This window comes from Macaca nemestrina, chromosome 7 (genome assembly GCF_043159975.1).
Source record: "Macaca nemestrina isolate mMacNem1 chromosome 7, mMacNem.hap1, whole genome shotgun sequence".
NCBI lineage: Eukaryota > Metazoa > Chordata > Mammalia > Primates > Cercopithecidae > Macaca > Macaca nemestrina.
The window spans coordinates 168,782,093-168,802,041 of record NC_092131.1 but is presented as its reverse complement, the minus strand read 5'-3'; the positions used below and the strand labels follow the sequence as shown (position 1 = coordinate 168,802,041).

Sequence of the window (19,949 nt, the reverse complement as noted above, 5' to 3'; positions counted from 1 at the left end):
GTGACTGGTCATTAAACATTCACTGTTATTAAATTTACCTAACCCCTCTGAATTTTGGTTTTCTCATTCTTAAAGTGGTTGTGTTGTTGTGAAGCTTAATTTAATCTGGGAGGAAATGTCAGCATAGTGTTTGGCATAGAAGTCCAGAATGAAATAGTTGATATCATTATCAATAATAATAATTAAGAAATAGAAGCTATGGAGTCCAAAGCTTCATTGTTTTATTTTAAATGCCAGCATCTGTTCCCTTTTTATTCAATTATTCAGTTCTGACTCATCGATGAAAATGACCCTGTTATATGGTGAAAGTAGGGAAATTTCTTGTAATCTGAGTCCATATCCCAATTAATTAACACAATTTTACAAGACACATTATGTTTCCAGCTTGGATGAGAAAGCAGGAGTTTTCTGCTCTAATAGAGTTTATAATTAAATAGGGTTACAAGGTAAAAACATACCCATTCTGTAAGTTATAATTGGGTACATAATATGCATCAGATACCACCATGGTGAGTATCATGATAGGCAGAAATGTGAATCAGATGTGGTCCTGCCTTTGAGGGGTACAAAGTCAGCTGGAAGTAGTGGTAGCAAGTGCATCAATATAGACTGCCTGGATTAGATACCAGGCTTTGCCCCCTGCCACCGTGAGACCTGAGGCAAGTTACGTAACTGCTGTATACAGGCTTCCTCATTTGTAAAATGGAGACAGCAATAGTGCTTACGTAGTGTTGATGTGAAGCTTAAATGGGTTCTTGTGCATAAAGCATGGTGCCTGTCACATAGGGATCAGTAAATGTTGCCTGTTTAAAAACATATCGTGGGGGAGAAGACATGCTCGTAAGTAATACTGCACAAAGTATGGTGATATTGCTCTGGAAATTCACAGACCAGAGGGATAACTTGGGCTTCATAAAAGAATGTGGCATTTAAGCTAAGCTGAGAAGGATAGGTAATATAGGAACATGGAAAACTAGGGCAAATTAGGGCAGCTTTAATATTAGAGATTTCATGATCAAAGGCATGGAAATAGGGAAACCCAAGGCTACAGGGAAGAAGTTAGGACAATAGTTTGGAAACGTGGAAGCCTCAGATACTAGTTCAAGAAGTTTTTGTTTTGTGAACAGTAGAGAGAGCGCCATTGAGGATTTTCAGTGGGAAAATAAGGTCAGAGCTATGCCTCTGGTAGCAGACTAGGGAAGAATGCTTTGGGTCAAATAATAGCCTTGTCTTAGTCTCAAGACCTCCAGTCTCTCCTTCTACTGGCCCATTTGCTGTGATACAGGAAAAGGGGAGGACCCAGAGATATGAGATAATGATGTGTAAGCTGAGGTTGCCCAGAGGTTGGATGTGCTCTTAAGAAACTTGGGGAATATAAAAGGATAGGTAGACTGAAAAAGAAGCCTTTTAGTGTACTGGGAGATGTTGGTTTGAAGTGTTGGTAAGTCCGCAGGTAAAAACAGACGGAGGTTTGGAACCCTAGAGTGCCACCAGGTTGGAGGTACAGACTGAGTAACAGCTCCTCGGAAGTAAAGCAGGAAGCCTGAAGAATGAATGAGATTGCCAAGGGAAAATGACAAAGACCAATCATTGAGCAGTCCCTTTTATTCAGGGATGGCAGAAGAAAATAGAGATGGGAAGGATCCATCAGAAAGTTGGGAGCACTAGAAGAATACAGAGATGAATACGGGAATGGAGGGGTTTCAAGAAGGAGCATTTTAGGGAGCCTGGGCATGACTTATTTGGGAGACAGTAAGACAATAGGAATGAAGGAGAGACAAAGCTAGGGGTATCAGGTAGAATTCAACTGTGGGGCACCTTAAATCCAGGGAGAGACATTTTGGCTTATTTGGTATAAAGCAGGAAGTCTTTATGTGATCTTAAAGATATTATTTCCCGGCAACTAGAAAATCATATTCTTTAAGACAGAGGCTGGGTTTGAAAGGCCTTAGTGTCCCCCCAGTCCCCACCACTATTACTTATTATTGCACCCTCTCACTTAGTACTTTCTTCTCTTTATTTTGTTTCTCTTTCTCTTAAAGATGGGAGGTATGGTTATTTTATATTGACAGAGTTGAATCTGCTGTGAGGCCTACAAAAAGGGAACATTTTGTGGTCTTGTTCCAGTGAGATGAAGTTGAAACAAGCTGAAAAGAAGTTACCAGGAAATCATAAATTTATAGCGGCACAAAACCCCAGAGTTGTGTTATTTTCTCTATCAAAAAAAAAAAAAAATCAACAGTTCTTGAGAAAGAGGAAATAATGGAGATGAGAGCCTTTCTAGGAACTGGAAGCCTTGATAAAGTAGAGCAAATCTAGTAAAAAGTAAGGAATGTGAAAGCAAGAGAGAAAATGGGTCTGTAACATTGGATAGTCCAGTTTTGGATTTTAGAAGTGGGATTATTCTAGGTTATGACATGGAAAGTTCATCATAGTGTGTTACTAAAACAGTAGAAATCTTTAGGTCCAGGTGTTCACTTTGAATAGATGTCTGCATAAACCCTAAAGTTACTCGGGATGGCCTTCCAGCCCACAATTCTGTTATTACAGTATTAATGAGTCTTGTCTTATAAGACCTGTGTGTCTCATAGTATCCCACCTGTCATTGCAAGATGAATACATAACAAATAAATGTATATTGAATTAACACAAAATTTTTCCGAGTTTCTGATTGTCAGATAAATGATTGGAAATGTTGTGGAAAGTGGTTATCACATACTTCAAAACTGAAGAGTTTTTGTACATGGGAAGAATAGTAAGGTCCAAATTTGGCATCGGGACATGTGAGAAGAAGGCAGGCTTCTGGGGAAAGGAGATAGAAAATGTGGAAGAATTTGCAGCCTTCGGGTAAGGGGGCTTCCTTGGAAATGACATCCTTCAGCAATGCCCAGATCTGATTTAAAGCAAAGTGAGAAAAAAAAGAGGGAGGATAATTCTAGGGGAGAAAGTGCAAACCAGTACAGGGATGAAGAAAGGCTTGGGTTCTAATTGGAGAGCTTGTGTTCTGTATTTCACTCAGGAGCAAGAGGAGTCATCAGATGGGTTGAATTAACTCATCTCATAATCCCAAACGGAATTCAGTGCAAAGATTTCAGTGTCAGGCACTCAAAGGCTCCAGATGTCTGTCTATTGAAGGTTTATGGAAATAATTGCTGCTATATGGAGCAAAGGCAGGTGCTGCAGGCTGCCACTCCAGGTGGTGTCTGCAGCCAGGTCAGCATGGTTGAGCAGAAGGTTCCAGACAGAATGTGGGAAAGAGTAGAAATCCTTTGGAGAAGTATCAGTTTGGCCCAGAGTCCCACACCCATCTGTGTGTCACCAGAACCCCAACCTAGGAACACATGGGTGCAGGGCTGCTCTTCTACAAATGGCTATTAATTAAATCAGGGCAGGTTATTGCATTAGTTTCTTGGCAGCTTGGGATGTGACTTATGGGACGGGAAATTTCAGAAGACAAATAGGGAGACCCCAAGTCAGCTAGTGCAAGGTCAAAGCCTTGGTGGTTCGGGCACCTGGGAGATAGAAAGGGAAAGGGAATTGAGATCTTGAAAAGAGTACCTCAGAGGCACACATTGACGGGAAAACTGTCAACTTTCATGCCTTTGTAAAAAAAAAAAAAAAAATCCATAATTACACTTCTATGATTTCTAAATGCCTGAGTTTTGTTGTTGCTGTAGTTTTTTGGGGGGTTTTAAGTTTTGTTTCTTTCTTTTTACTGATTAACTGTGGGTGGGGGAGATATATAACTATTTCTCAATAGGGGATATTCTTGGTTTAGGTGTGAAAGTTAAGTTTTGAGTACTGCCTCTTGCATTGCTGATGACTTAACTCCCATGGCCTCTGCTTTCCAACACAAGCAGCACGTCTCCGTCATCTTGGCAACTAAGAGCACCTCACCACCCACCCTCGTCCCACCCGCCAATGCCATTAGGAGGATCCTAACGCCCTGGTTGATGTGGGATCTAGGGGCACGCTCCACCTGGGGAAAAATTTCATTCTCTTCAGAGATTTCACTAAACCCCCACTTTTAAAGCAGTGATATTCTGGAGTTTTCTTCAGTCTCAAAGAAAATGAAGACCATGAGTTCTGATTTTACTATAAGCAAAGATTCCCGGATTTGTTTCTGACTCACTTAGATAATGAACAGTGACATTTCAGTGCTAGTAAAACTGTGGAGCTATATTTTCCCAGTCTTCTTTCCATACATCTACAGTTTGTGGCTCCTCACATTCCCTTGTAGCTCCTCACCTATCTCTGGGCACAAGCAGACATCTTTGTAGGGGTCTGTTAATAGTGGATTGCTTCACACTCTTACCAGGTAGGACCATTGTATTTTTTCATTTCATAGGTACATGCTAGACACAGTTTAAGAAGAATGACTTCTACTTAATCTGCCTTTCCAACACTCTGGTGACACTTTCCAGCAAGACAGTCTCTGAGACTGAGGAACATGGAGGTGAGATGGGGCAATGGATAGCCAGATGCTCAGAAGGAGGGAGGCTCCAGCTGGCTCCCCCAGGTCACTTCCGTAACTTAACCACACTTGGAAATCGATTTGCTGCTTGAAATCCAAAGCCATGTGGTGGTGACTAGGGAGCATGGCCTGACAGATAGGAGGGGCAGGAATGGAAGAATTGGTAAGGAAACTGTTTTCCTCTCCATCTCAGGGAGGATTGTGCAAGAAGTGAACGTATCAGTATAGATGGAGGGCTGCCTCTTTTCCAGGGCCTCTGAAATTTTAGGAGGGCTGCTTTTGAGATTGATATTTAGGAGAGAGGTCTACTCTTTGGGAATTCAGAGCAGTTCTTCTAATCGACCTTCAATTCTTTCTCCTTCTACCTGATCTCCAAGGCTGCTTTAATCGTCCTTTTCTGTGAGTCTAAAACCTACCTCCTTCACTCTCCACATCTTTCTTTACCATCTCTGGCACATATGTGGCCCACCACATACTCTCTCTTCCTCCAACAGAACATACTTTACCTCTTCCACAACCTGAAACCCCAACACTTTTCCTCCACTTGTCCCACCTTGCGCGATCTCGTCTGCATTCTCTGTTCCCCTCAATCGTATCTTACTGTTTTATTCTGTATTTGGAGAGATTATATAAATTTGCTTTCATATTTGCCAAAGTGTTGAAATCATCAGCTCACCTAGACCATATGCTTTGCACAGCTCTTAGAAGTGAGGCCTGCGCTGTATGTGCACTTGCCCCCACTGACCTCACCCCAGGATTAAGGAGAGTTCTGACTCATGGTAGATGCTCAGTGATGTCCTGTGAATAAAAAATCTCCTTCCATAATCAGGTTTAAAAATAAAAACCAAAAGCACGTGGCTGTCAGGGGTTGGTGGCTTACCTGACTCAGGTACAGGAAGGTGACTCAGGGCCTGGCTCAGCAGTTTCCCATACTCATGTTTGGGTCTCTCTTCTCGTGGCAGGAGGATGAGGTGGTACTCCAGTGCATCGCCACCATTCACAAGGAGCAGAGGAAGTTCTGCCTGGCAGCCGAGGGACTTGGGAATCGCCTGTGCTTCTTGGAACCCACTTCAGAAGCCAAGGTGAGATTGGTTGTCCACCCTGCACCTTCCTCCAACTTGGTGTCTGACATAGTCATTTAGGGGAGATAAAACTGGGAGATGGTGATGAGGACGACATTTGAAAGGACACATTGATTTTTAAAACAGGAAGCAGATCTGGTTTAAACCATAACTCTCTGCAAGCCTAGGAATTGTTGACGTAGGAACCCAGAGCACTATGAAGAATTAGAAGTGCTTTGCCTGTCAGTGTTGTCCAGGACCCTGGGGAGGCTTTGAGCTTACTGTCAGCGCTGACCGAGGAGGTCCTCTTAACACTCCCAGAATGCCTTTCTGTTGCTGTTAATTCCTAGAAATCTGAGTGCATGTTCTTTACTCCCTGCTGTCATTTTACTGCTACAGAGACTCACAGATGCCTGAACCTATGTTTCACAGTGAGCACACCCCTTTCACTTCTGACTGCGCTGAGATTGTTGTAACTGTCTGCCCACTGTGACACGAGGGCAGAGAGTAATGTTTGCACTGGTCTCTGCCTGCATGGTGGCAATAATGCTGTGTCTCTTCAGCAGAACTTTTCTGTCTCCATTTTCAGGCTGTTTCTGCTTTTCAGGATTTGTGTGTCAAGTGGATCTATGTGCTCAGCATTCTTGCAGTGCTTTTCAGTCCTGGGAAAACCTCTATATCCGTCAGGGTTCTCTAGAGAAACAAAGTCAACTGGATGGATGGATGGATGGTGGACAGATGGGCAGATGGGTGGATGGGTGAGTGCATGGGTGGGTAGGTAGGTAAGCAGATAAGTGTATAGAGATTTCTTTTAAGAAATTAGTTCATGCAGTTGTAGGGTCTAGTGAGACTGAAATCTGTAGTTAACATCAGTAGGCTGGAAACTCAGGCAGGAGTTAATGTTGTAGTCTTAACGTAGAGTTTCTTCTTTTCCAGGACATCTCAGTTGTTCTGAAGGCCTTCATCTGATCGGATGAGGCATACCGAAATTATCAAGGCTAACAGCCTTTATTTAAAGTTAACTGACTGTAGATGTTAATTATATCTACAAAATGCCTTCACATCAAAACCTATAGTGCCATTTGACTGAATAATGGCACTATGGCCTAGCCAAGTTGACGTAAAACCCACCATCACACCTTCTAAGCTCAGGTTTTCTCATAGAACCTTTTTTTAAAAAAAACAAAAATCAGAAATTGGTAACATTTTTCCAAAAGACCCACCTATTGGCATGCCATTTTCCACATAAACATATACAACACAGACATACACAGAGAGTTTGGCTAAAACCTGGAACACCAGATGTCCAGGGTGATGGCCACGTCCCCCAGACGCCCCTTTTGTACATCACTGCTTCTCCCTTCCCCATGTAGGTCACTGATCCATCCATGAGGATGAGCGAGAGCCAGAGTCCCATTAAAATACATGGGATAGAAGAGAGACAAGGAAGATTTTTATCTTTTTAAAGATCTTTGACTTGATTTTCCTAAGGCCTTTTCTCATTTGCTTTTGTTCTTAGCTAGGTTTTTTGTTTGTTTGTTTGTTTGTTTGTTTGTTTGTTTTGATTCCCAGCAGTCTGGGATAACAGGAAGTTCATTAGATTAGAAGTCAAGAAGTTAATTCTCAACCATGAGCTACTCATGTGACCCTGAACAAGTCAAGTCAGTCACTCATGCTTGCAATTTTCTCATCTGCCAAATGAGACGCAGGACAATCCAATGGGAAGTGTATTGACCTAAATTAGAAAACAAGTGGTATCCTTTTCTAGTCATCCATCAAGTAGGGTATAGGGCAGTGCTCTAGGGCAGCAGTTCCCATCCTTTTTTGGCACCAGGATCCAGTTTTATGGAAGACAGTTTTTCCACGGATGGTGGGAGATGGTTTCAGGATGAAACTGTTCCACCTCAGATCATCAGGCATTAGATTCTCCTAAGGAGCGTGCAACCTAGGACTCTTGCTTGCACAGTTCACATTAAGGTTCATGCTCCTATGAGAATCTCATGCTGCCACTGATCTGACACGAGGCGGAGCTCAGGCAGTAATACTTACTCACGTCCTGCTGTGCAGCCTGGTTCCTAACAGGCCACAAACTCGGTCTGTGGCCCCGGGGCTTGGGGACCCCGCTTTAGGGCACAGGCTCTGAGCCAGACTGTCAGAGTTGGAATCGTGTCTCTACCACTTGCTGGCTAAACCAGGACCTTGGACAAGATACCTCACTTTTCTGAGCTGAGTTTCCTCATCTGCTTAATGGGAATTTAGTAGTAACTACCTTATAAGATTGCTCTCAGGATCAAATGGGTTAGTAAATTGCCTAGTGCATTGTAAGCTTGATAAAACCATTGGTTATTATGATTTCATATTGCACAAGATATTTAAACTAGGATTTAGTTTCTTCTTTAAGGAAAACTAATTATCTTTCAGAAGGACTGTGAAAATAAAGAGAAATAATCATATATATAGCACATAGTACTGAACTAATACAGCATACTTAATAGCTAGAGTTGATAATAATGCTAAGTATAAAGTTGTTATCCCTTTGGACTTGCAAGGTCTGATTTTGTGTAAAAGAAAGATTACGGATCAGCTCCTGAGCTTACTAAATCTTGAGTTTAGAATGAAAGTCTTGGAATTACAAATTCATTTAACTATCAAATTAGATGATTCTATAAACATGGCTCTGGATTTATCGTTGTTTTACCCAAGCTGGATTAGAAACAACTGTGTGTTGTAATCGGAGAATGCTTTGTATCCCTCAGGCCATAGAAATGATAAGTCATACATTCATAGATGAATTGGGGATGAGGAAATGTCTTTCCTAACGTCCACTTAACTAAGTGATTGTTCTTATTTTAATATATCATTCTAAATTTCAAACAAGCCTGAAGAATTTTAAAAAGAGATATATCTCATCCATATTTTTACCACTTTGTCGCAACTATTTTCATTTGTTTTTCATTCTAGCCTTTGTCCACGTATACCTGTCTGTTTTCAAAGTTGGACTTATACTGGTTATTCAGACATTCTGTGTTTTGGGTTTTTTTCTTTAATATTTCAGCCAGTTCCATATTGCTATATGGTCTTCATGAATGGTCAAAAAATGATATGCATATGGTTTTTTGGTTTATTTTGGCTTTCGGGAGTAAATATCCAGGAGTAGAATTAATGGTGTCGGAAGCATGAACACTATTAAACTGCTTTCCCAAAATGATATACAAATTGTTTACAGTTGACATAACCACCAGCCTTGCATGAGTGTGCCTATTTTATATGTAGTATGAGGGAAGTGCACCATCAGGGTTCTCACAGAGAAACAGGGTCAAATTCATGGTAAGGACAGAGCAGATATTTAGAATTTCTTGTCACCATTCCTGGGAGCAGCCTGCTAGATGAACCCAGGTTCCGAGAGCTTCATTCTTTCCTGCAGTCATTTGCAACTATGCAAGCCTCTCTTTTTGCTGGCTGTCTTCTCCCTTATTACTAAATAGTTGCCCTAATTCTCTACCATCAAATTTCTCAACGAGCTGTACCATTCTTAGGTTCTTGGATCCTAATGTAAGTCATGCAGTGAGGTGAGGAGGTATGTTTCCGAGCTTGGCACTGGGCATGAGGCATAGACATCAAACACCGTTCTTCTCAGCTGGCTACAGAGCCTACTGGTGACCTTGGGCATTTCTAGTCAAGGGTATTTTAAGCTGATCGAGACTCAGAGAAAATTGAGATGAATTCTATGGAGAAGAAAGACTTCAGAGAAAAAAGAGATAAAGTGCTCAAAAACTATTCTTAGTGTTTGACCCTGAGAAAAGGAGATCATATGGAAGCAACGGAGTGAGAGGATAGAAGAGTAAGGAGCACGAGTTTAAGATAATTAACACTTGCTGTAGACATGAAGACTATTTAGCACTAGGGAACTCTCCCAGGACTTTGATTCCTGTATGCCATGGTCCACCCTTCCTTGAAGGTCTCCTGAAACTGCTATTAATTGATGGAAGCACTATTATTTAGCTCCCTTTCAAACAAGCAAAGGTTTAGGAATTTAAAGGTATCTTGTTTTGTTAAAAACAAAACAAAACAAAACAAAAAAAGTCTAGGGGCTATAACCAGAGACCCAGAAAAAAAGAGAGAGGAAATATTTCTTGTTCATTTTATCATAGCAAATGTTTATTTCCTTTCCTTTTTATTCAGTAGAAAATGTGTTCCTAGGCACTAGGAATTTAATACTATCCCTCTGGTCCTTCATATTATATCTCATCTATTCTGTATCTGCAGTGTCCACTTGAGGGGGTGGGGAGGGTCTTTGGTTCAACTTTACATCCATACTCATAAGACACTCATAGACCACTTGGCATCAGTCTTCTCAGAAGGACATAGGACGGGAACCATGGCTTGCAAGCTGAGATGTGTCAAGCACTGCATTTCGGCAGAAACCCCTATAGCAATTTAGGAGCTGGCTTCTGGATTTCCAATCCCCAGATGACAGCTCAGGTGCAAAGAGATGAGAGGGTCCACATCAAGTATGTGTGAGAGTTACCATGGCTTAAAAGCCTCATAGATCATTGGAGCCAACATATCTGCGATAATTCCATGGGCACAGCTTTTGAGGACTCCACAAAGCCAGCCCCAGCTACAAGAGTCACTGCACTCCAAGGATATGCCTTTCTAAAATACGTGTTGATAGTCTTCCCAATCCACATGCAGCTATCAATCAGGGATCATTTTCACCACAAGCAATGTACCCTGGTAACATAATTTACATACAAGTTGTAGCAGGTGACCATGGGAACAAAACTGGAGAGTTAACTGAAGGTCAAATTCTCATGCAAAAGGATACAAAAAAATGTCATAACACTTATCCCCCAGTAATCTTCAATGATGACAATTATTTTACTACGGCCTTGTTAGATATACCCAGAACCCCAATACCCTTCCAAATCCCAACTTTCACCTTTCTTAATAGTAGATCATCATCAAGAAATGGGAGGAATATGGGAACTATTTTTTGTTTAAAATAAGTTTCAGGACAGGCACGGTGGCTCATGCCTGTAATCCCACCACTTTGGGAGGCCGAGGCGGGCGGATCACGAGGTCAGGAAATCGAGACCATCCTGGCTAACACGGTGAAACCCCGTCTCTACTAAAAAATACAAAAAATTAGCCAGGCTTGGTGGCGGGCACCTGTAGTCCCAACTACTTGGGAGGCTGAGGCAGGAGAATGGCGTGAACCCGAGAGGCGGAGCTTGCAGTGAGCCGAGATCGCCCCACTGCACTCCAGCCTGGGCAACAGAGCGAGACTCCGTCTCAAAAAAAAAAAAAAAATAGTTTCAACAGACCAAGGTTTGTTTCATTGATTTTAAGGAAGCAGAAACTAAAATAGGTGGAGTAAAACAATTTACCTTAGTGCCCTTTAAAAAGCCAGTGGCATGTCTAGAGTCTTGGGGCTCTAGGTATTTAACAGTGAAGTCCCACCTCTTTTTTGAGGAATACTTCTGTTCTTACTGATCATGGCTTGTTCAAACTGAAAAATACAATTTTGAAATCCAATGGAAATTTTCATTTTCCTGTTTTCATCTCCTGTTTGGAGAATGAAGGGGGAATAGTCTACTATTGTTTCTGAGAGTTATGTAGGCTCTCAAGACCCAGGATTAAACATTAGCTGTTGTGCAAACATCATTATGTAGATGACATAAATTAAGATTGCATCTTTGGCTAAAAATAACTTACTTTCTGTTATTTTTAGATTCTTTAGCTGAGAAAGAGATTACTCTTTCCTCCTAAAAAATTAAGTCTGTGAAGATTTGCAGAGACAGGCTCATCCTAAGGTTGTACACCCTTCTTTGAACTTCTGATGTATGTTAGTACATAGTATTCTCTATGGACCTGAGATCTTATGAAAGACCAAGCTATTATAAAACTTAGTTTTTTTAAAAACTCCCTTGTCATGTAATTTGAAGAGATGTATAAGCTGAGATTTTGACTTTTTTTTTTTTTTTTTTTAACATTTATCAGACATCATGTGCTATGTCCCAAGTAGTGCTGTGGGTGACAACTGCTTTCATTTACTCTTTATGACTCTACAAAGCAAACATTGCCTTCATTTACAAAGAAGAAAGGTATAAGAATTTAAACTGAGTTAAGTGACTTAATGAAGATTGTTCATTCCAAACCTGAATCACTGTCTAATTTCTGTAATATTCAGAAATAAAGAGTATCGTGGATCCAACTTGCATAAGGGTAAAGAAGGCATATTACTCCATGTAATTAGACTTCAGAAATGCCTGGGCACATCTCCATACCCCTCCCACAACTTTTCTACATCTGTCCTATGACTGTCTGGCCATTCCTAAGTTAGAAATATATATTTTGCTTAAATCAAACAGGAACTAGTAAAATGCAAATGCTCTGAGTGTGTCATAAAGCAGTGTTAAATTTTTTTTACAGCTAATATTTTACAATATAAATGAGACTATCATGTATTTTCTTTAAAGTAAGTTTCTAAAGGGATCTAAGGCAGATTACTATGTGCCTCTATATTGTGATAGAGGTACCCAGACACGGTAAGACTGGGGAGGAGGGGTGCAAAACATCTACTGCATTAATTTATGATAGTTTATCTGACTTTTCTTCTGCCTTTCCACCAGTCTGTGAGCACTGAAATCAAGGACTTTGTATAGCTGTGTATAGCACAGTGCTTAATAAACTTGACCCTGGAGTCTGACTACCTGGACTGGTAATTCTGGCTCCAACACTTAGCTGTGTGACCATGGGCAAATGACTTTACCTCTCTCTGCCTCAGTTTCTTCATCCTTCAAACTATACCCATCTCATAGGATTATTATGAAAATTCAATGACACAGGTTCAGAATAGTAATATGCTTTACAGCAGTTCCTAACACATCAGAAGTGCTATATTTAAGCAGTAGCTTTTAGTATCAGCACAGGGTCATACACATATTAGGTCCTCAGAAAATGTTGATTGGCTTAGTTAAGTTGCCCATGTACTGAATTAACTAATCCAGTTTTTGAAAGCCTAGATGTAAGGATCAGGAGGATATTTGTGACTTTAAAAGTAAAATATTAAGGAGAGTCAGAGGGAGTTAGATAAAAAGTGTTAATCAGTGAGTGGATGTTTTAAACAATGAATTAGTGAGATATCCATTTTAATTGTTACTAATTTTTATTTTAATTCTGATGTGCTCAGAGAACATTCTGTGTATCACTCCAATCTTTTCCAGTTTATGGAGACTTATTTTATGGCGCAGCATATGGTCTATGTTGGTGAATGTTTCCGATGTCTTGAAAACATGGTGTGTCCTGTGGTTGTGGGATGTAGGTTTTATGGATGTCAAGATGGTCAATAGCGGCGTTCAAATCTTCTGTGTCCTTACTGAAATGTATCTACTTGTTTTATTAATTACTGAGAGAAAGGTGTTAAAAACTATGATTGAGGATTTGTCTCTGTTTAGTTCTGTCACTTTTGTTTCATGTATTTTAAAGCTCTGTTATTAGGTGCATGTGTATTCAGAATTTTTGTTTTTCTTGATGAATTGATCCTTTTGTCATTAACAAATTGTCCTATTTGTCCTTGGTCTTACAATATACTTTGATACTAGTATAGCCATAAGCTTTCTTATGCTTACTGTTTATATGGTACATCTTTTTCATTAGTTTGTTTTACCTTATGTATTTATATCTTTACATTTAAAATGTATCCCTTATAAACAACATATAGTTAAGTACTGTTTTCCTACCCCATTTTACAGTCTCTGGTGTTTAATTGGAATGTTTTATTCATTTACATTTATTGTAATGATTAGATACTTGGGTTTTAGTCTACCTTCTTGCTATTCTTTTGTCTCCTCTGGATTTTGTTCTTTTTCTACTTTTTTGCCTTTAAAGAAAATAAAGTTATGTCATTTTATCTTCTCTGTTGGCTTTTTAGCTCTACCTCTTAGTATTATTTTTGAATACATTTATTTATTTATTTATTTATTTATTTATTTATTTATTTATTTTGAGACAGAGTCTTTCTCTGTCATCCAGGCTGGAGTGCAATGATGCAATCTCAGCTCACTGCAACCTCTGCCTCCTGGGTTCAAGCAATTTTCCTGCCTCAGCCTCCCAAGTAACTGGGATTACAGGCACCTGCCACCAGGCCCAGCTAATGTTTTGTATATTTAGTAGAGATGGGGTTCCGCCATGTTGGCCAGGCTGGTCTCAAACTCCTGACCTCAGGTGATCCACCTGCCTCAGTCTCCCAAAGTGTTGGGATTACAGGAGTGAGCCACCAGGCCTGGCCTTGAATACTTTTTTTTTTCTTTTTCTTTTAGCAATTAAAATATAAATCGTTAACTTATCACAGTTTTCCTTGCATTCATATTTATACAAATTTCCTTATATCTTTTGTGCTGCTATTGTCAGGGATTTTATTTCTACCCGTTATAAAATGTGTAACACATTTTTATTTTTGTTTCAAAATGTCAATAGTCTTTTAAAGAAATTAATAAAAGGGAAGAATAGCCTTTTATAATATTAATGTATTTGCCATTTTCAGTGCTCTTTTTTTCTCTCCTCTAGATCCAGATTTCTATCTGGTAGCATTTTCCTTCAGCCTTAAGGATATGCCTTAGTGTTTCTTATACTTCAGGTCTACTGGAGACAAACTGTCCAAGCTTTTTTTTCACTGAGAATGTCTTTATTTTGTCCCTGTTTTTGAAGGATTTATCTCTGGATATAAAATCATTATTTAGTTTTTTTTTCTTCTTCTTGCAGCACTTTGAAGATGGCATCTTATTGCCCTTTTGCCTCCATTGTTTATGATGGAAAGTTAGCTCTCATTTTTATCATCATTCTTCTGTATGTAACAAACCTTTTCTTCTGGAAAGTTTTAACATTTTTTTCTTTATCTTTGATTTCTAGCAATTTGGTTTCTTCTGTTGTTGTTGTTTGAGATGGAGTTTCACTCTTGTCACCCAGGCTGGAGTGCAATGGCGCAATCTCAGCTCCCTGCAACCTCCACCTCCCAGGTTCAAGCAATTCTCCTGTCTCAGTCTCCTGAGTAGCTGGGATTATAGGCTCAAGCCACCACGCCTGGCTAAATTTTGTATTTTTGTAGACAGGGTTTCACCATGTTGGCCAGGCTGGTCTCGAACTCCTGACCGTAGGTGATCCTCCCACCTCAGTCTCCAAAAGTGCTGGGACTACAGGTGTGAGCCACCATGCCCAGTCAGGTTTCTAGCAATTTGAATGATGCGTTTGAGGGTAGTTTTCTTTAAATTTATCTTGCCTGAATTTTGATGAGCTGAGCTTTATGGATCTCTTGGTTGTTTTCATTAAATATAGAATTTGAGGGACATTATTTCTTAAAATATTTTATCTGCCATGTTTACTCTCTCCTGGGACTCCAACTACTTTGTGTTACATTGTTTTATATCGTTCCACAGGTCACTATGACTCTATCCATTTTTCTTCAAGTATTTTTTTAATCTATGCATCTGCCTGAATACTTTGCATTAACCTATTTTATATTTATTCCATTTTTTAATGTACATATGCTATTAACCTCCTCCAATGAATTTATTTCAGGTTTTATTTTTAAATTCTAGTTTATTTCTAAGGTTTTTGTTTATTTTCTAAGGTTCTTCTCTCTCCTCTATTATTCTTTTTTTTTTTTTTTTTTTTTTTTTTTTTTTTTTTTGAGACGGAGTCTGGCTCTGTCACCCAGGCTGGAGTGCAGTGGCGCGATCTCGGCTCACTGCAAGCTCCGCCTCCCGGGTTTACGCCATTCTCCTGTCTCAGCCTCCCGAGTAGCTGGGACTACAGGCGCCCGCCACCTCGCCCGGCTAGTTTTTTGTATTTTTTAGTAGAGACGGGGTTTCACCGTGTTAGCCAGGATGGTCTCGATCTCCTGACCTCGTGATCCGCCCGTCTCGGCCTCCCAAAGTGCTGGGATTACAGGCTTGAGCCACCGCGCCCGGCCTCCTCTATTATTCTTTCTCCCCTTCCATTATCTCTCTCTTCTCCCATTATTCCTATTTTCTTTTTTTTGGTAAATTCATTAATAAATTTATAATCATTATTTAAATCCTTGACTACTAATTCAACATCTTGAATGTCTATAGGTCTGCTTCTAATGACTGATTTTGCTCTTGGTTATAAGTCACATTTTCCTGTTTCTTTTAATATGTAGTATTTTTAAATTTTATACTGAACATTGTAGATGATATTTTATAGTTATTCTGGTTTCTGTCATCTGCCCCCTGAGGAATATTGTATTTTGTTGTAGCAGGCAGTTAAATTACTAGTGTGCCGCTTTCATCTGGTGCCAGCTTGCTCCATTTTAGTTTTGCCCTTAGTTCTAAGGTGTACTGTTCCTGGTCTCCAGATGTAGCCTTTTGGAGTTTTAATGAAAAGCCTGCAGTATTTCCTAAACCCCTGTAAATAGCCAGACTTGGAAACCAAATTTTGCATTCCAGAAATAAGTAGCTATTGAAACTTTTGCTTATTCTAAGCATTTTAGCTGTTGCTTTCTAGCAACGCTGTCTTATATAGCTTATGAGTTGGCAAAGAAATTGAGGGGAATTTGTATACTGATCTTGGGTTTTATTCATCTGTGGTGGTTTCCTCCTTTCTAACATTTCTCCTCTTCTATTTCCAGACATTCTGGTAGCCCCAGACTCAGATCTCTTACTTCCTTCAAGCCTTTTTCTTGACATCTATTCCCCATGGATCCTATGAACAGGAGAGTTCCCTTAGAAGAAAATTTAATTAAATGTGTGTAGCACCTGATTGGATTCTCATCTTTAAAAAGTAATACTCCTTTCAGTTCTAGATTGCTCCCTGGTGGTTTCAAACAGTTATTTATTTAAATATTTATCCAGAATGTATAATTGTTATTAGCAGGAGGATTATTTTGCAATAAGTAGTTCCACTGTTACCTGAACCAGAACCTCATCAGTGAGTATTTATTGCTCTTTAAAAGAAGTTGAGTATTTAAATGAAGACGAGAAAAAAAATTGGTGGTTGAAGCAGAATTGAAGTTTTATAAAGAAAAAGTTTTGCCAGGCGTGGTAGCTTGTGCCTGTAATCCCAGCACTTTGGGAGGCTGAGGCGGGTGGATCACGAGGTCAGGAGATTGAGACCATCCTGGCTAACATGGTGAAACCCTGTCTCTACTAAAAATACAAAAAATTAGCCAGGTGTGGTGGTGGGTGCCTGTAGTCCCAGCTACTCGGGAGGCTGAGGCAGGAGAATGGCGTGAACCTGGGAGGCGGAGCTTGCAGTGAGCCGAGATCGTGCCACTGCTCTCCAGTCTGGGAGACACAGCGAGACTCTGTCTCCAAAAAAAAAAAAAAAGTTTTAAAGTTGTAAAGAAAAAGTTTTCATAAGAGACACAAGCATGTTTCTATGGAGAGAGGAAAAGGGCCCTGGAAAAGGAGAGAGAAGGTTCCAAAAGACAGAACGATAGGCATATGCAAAAGATAGAACTTTCTTTTGCTTATGCCAAAGCTTCACTCAATTTAATTCCTTCTCTAATAGATGGGCACAACTAGAGAGGGAATTAAATTGTGGATGGCTTTGGCATATGCAAAAGAAAAGATAGGTGATGAGGACACAGATTTTGAAGTAGCAAGGATGGGAGCTGAACACGTATAGGGACTTACTGCTGAAGGAAAACGTAGACTTGTAATCATTATATAGGTTCCTCATGTGAATAGGCTTGGATTACATTGAATTCAGGTATGGATAACAGAATTCATGGGGTGGCAAAGGGATCAAGGTAGGAGGAGTCAAGTATGATGCTAGAGTTACAGGTTTTAGCTGCCTGTAACTGGCTGGCATATCATTGAGTGAAATGGGGCATATATTGGGGAGGGATAAAGGAAGACAGGAGGAGGTGATGGAATTTATTAACTAAACTTTAGTCATGTGGAATTCAAAAAGCCTGTAAGACATCCAACAGAAAATTTTGGTAGGCATCTGTATATATGGCTTAAGAGTTCAAAAGAGTTCAAAACATTGCATGGAAGTAATGTTCAGGAGTTACTGGCTTAAGTAACTCCTTAGTAAAGGAGTTAGTAAATCACACTATGAGAGTGAATACAGAAAATGTGTATTAAAGAGAGAGGAGGGTCTGGGAAATGCCAATAATTAAAAATGAATGGAGAAAGAGAAACGATAAGAAGGAACATCCCAAGAGATCAGAAAAGAAATAGGCATGCGTGTCATAGAAGTCACAGGAATCAAGAGAAGAGTGTCAAGAAGGAATATAGTCATAGGGTAGAATGCCACTCGGAGAAGATGGCATGTCCATTAGATATAGTGACATGGAGGCCAGTGGAAACTTTGGAGGGAGCTCTTTCAATGGCATTTGGTGAGGACAGAAGCCTATTTAGAGAACTTGAGGGATAAGAAGAAACTAAGAAAATAAAGACAACCAGTGAGGCATCTCTGAAAGAGAATGATAGCAGGACAGGGTCTTAGAATGGAAGGATTTTTGTAACAATGTTTAAATGCTGAGGGGAGAATATATGTAGAAAAGAAGAGAGGGGAGATACAGGAGAGGGGAGAGGTGGTTAGTGTGCAAAATTGCTGATATGGTGGAAAGGCCTGGTGTTAAGAACGTAGACAAGCAACTGACTTTCAAATAAATGAGGAACTCACATTCCATTGAAGAAGAAGGAAAATGTCAAGGATGAGGTTGGATCTGTAGGTTTTTGTGCAGAAAGTTTTGGAGTGAGCTGCCTAGAGAAGAGTAATGACATTTCCAAATAGTGTGAGAGCATAGGGTTGAAGACCACTTGAGGATGGTGACCATGAATTTTTAGTGCTACCTGTTTTCTAGATGGTGTCACTCTCTGCAGCAGTCCCAGCACAGGCATGAAGAAAGTGGATAGTTAAATTCAGCCAGGATCAAAGTGTTGCCAGGCAAGTATGATAAACAACAAAGGGGCAAAAGAGTTTAGGAGATTGGACCATGGAATCTTGGAATTTAAGCTGAATGAGGAAAGAACCAAAGATAAGAGTGAAAATGTATAAAGGGATATAAATAGTAGAGAGAGTAGTTTAATGAGTGAGCAAGCAAGTTGGAAGATGAGTAGATGGTTAGACAGTGGCCTGTCTCAATCAGAGGTCTCAGAGTAGAGGAATTTCATGGAAACAACCCCTACATGTATGACTATCAGAGGGTGTGACTGACGTGGAGTGTGGAAGATCGTTGATAAAAAGAAAGCCAAATAACTGAGGAGTTGTAAGATGGAATATTCATTCATTAGTAGGTCTACTGTAACAAATTGCTGCAATCTAGATGGCTTAAAACAACAAATTATTCTCTTGCAGTTCTGGAGGCTAGAATTGGAAATCAAGGTGTTATCAGGACCATGCTCCTTCCAAAGTCTCTAGGGCAGGATACTTCCTTGCCCATTCCATTTTCTGGTAGCTTTAGGCATTCTTTGGTTTGTGGAAGCAGAACCCCAATCTCTGTCTCCATCTTTACGTGGCTTTTTTCTCTGTGCATGTCTTTGCCTGTGCATAGCATTTTGTTCTTCATATAAAGGACATCAATCATCTTGGAAGAAGGCCTCCATCTCAACTTCATTATATCTGATAAGGTCATATTCACAGGTACAGGGGGTTAGGAATTCCACATATCTTTTTGGGGGATACAAAACCGTATCAATATGAATGTTCAAATCACTAGGAGCAGAAATGAAGAGAAGACAGATTTCAGTAAAGGAATAATAGGTCAAAGTACACCAACATCAAAGAGGAAGGGAGTGGAGGGTGATGTTGCCAGGTGTGTAAATCTTAGAGTTAACAGTTTGTGGAAGAATAATGATCTGAAACCACTGCTGAGCAGGAGAAGAACATAGGCCCCACCTTGTGATCCTGAGTTATTTGGTGAGAGAATGAGTATCCTGTGATTGGGAAGTCCCCAAGGGAAGCAGGGTCCTTTGGGAGGAGCTGAGTTTCATTTGTTCAGGCTCGGAGTGAGAAGTGGTGCTCAGGGAGAACTTTGGGACAGATGGCTGGGTGCAATGGGTCATGACTGTAATCCTATAACTTTTGAGAGGCTGAGGCATATGGATCACATGAGGCCAGGAGTTCAAGACCACCCTGGCCAAAATGGCAAAACCCCATCCCTACTAAAAATACAAAAATTAGCCAGGTGTGGTGGTGGGCGTCTGTAGTCCCAGCTACTCGGGAAGGCAAGCCATGAGAATTGCTTGAACCCAGGAGGCAGAGGTTGCAGTGAGCTGAGATCACGCCACTGCACTCCAGCCTGGGTGACAGAGCAAGACTCCGTCTCAAAAGAAAAAAAAAACAGTGTGGTGTGGATGATGGAGGATGGAGCATATTGATCACGGAGCAGACATTCCAGCAGGAGGTTTGCAATGGGCAAAAGGCTGAGTCAGGTGAAT

General features: G+C 40.3%; 1 protein-coding gene across 26 annotated transcripts in view; it reads left to right on the top strand.

Annotated features, from left to right (window-relative positions):
• LOC105463656 (ryanodine receptor 3) overlaps positions 1-19,949 on the top strand; it is a 561,838-nt gene that overhangs the window by 160,550 nt on the left and 381,339 nt on the right. For all 26 annotated transcript variants that reach the window (XR_011606198.1, XR_011606199.1, XM_071067152.1 and 23 more), the window contains exon 2: positions 5,437-5,556. Coding sequence is in view for 24 of the 26 variants with exons in the window: in XM_071067152.1 (XP_070923253.1) it covers positions 5,437-5,556 (120 nt within the window). In the remaining 2 variants the exon portion in view is untranslated. The remainder of the gene's footprint in view (positions 1-5,436; positions 5,557-19,949) is intronic.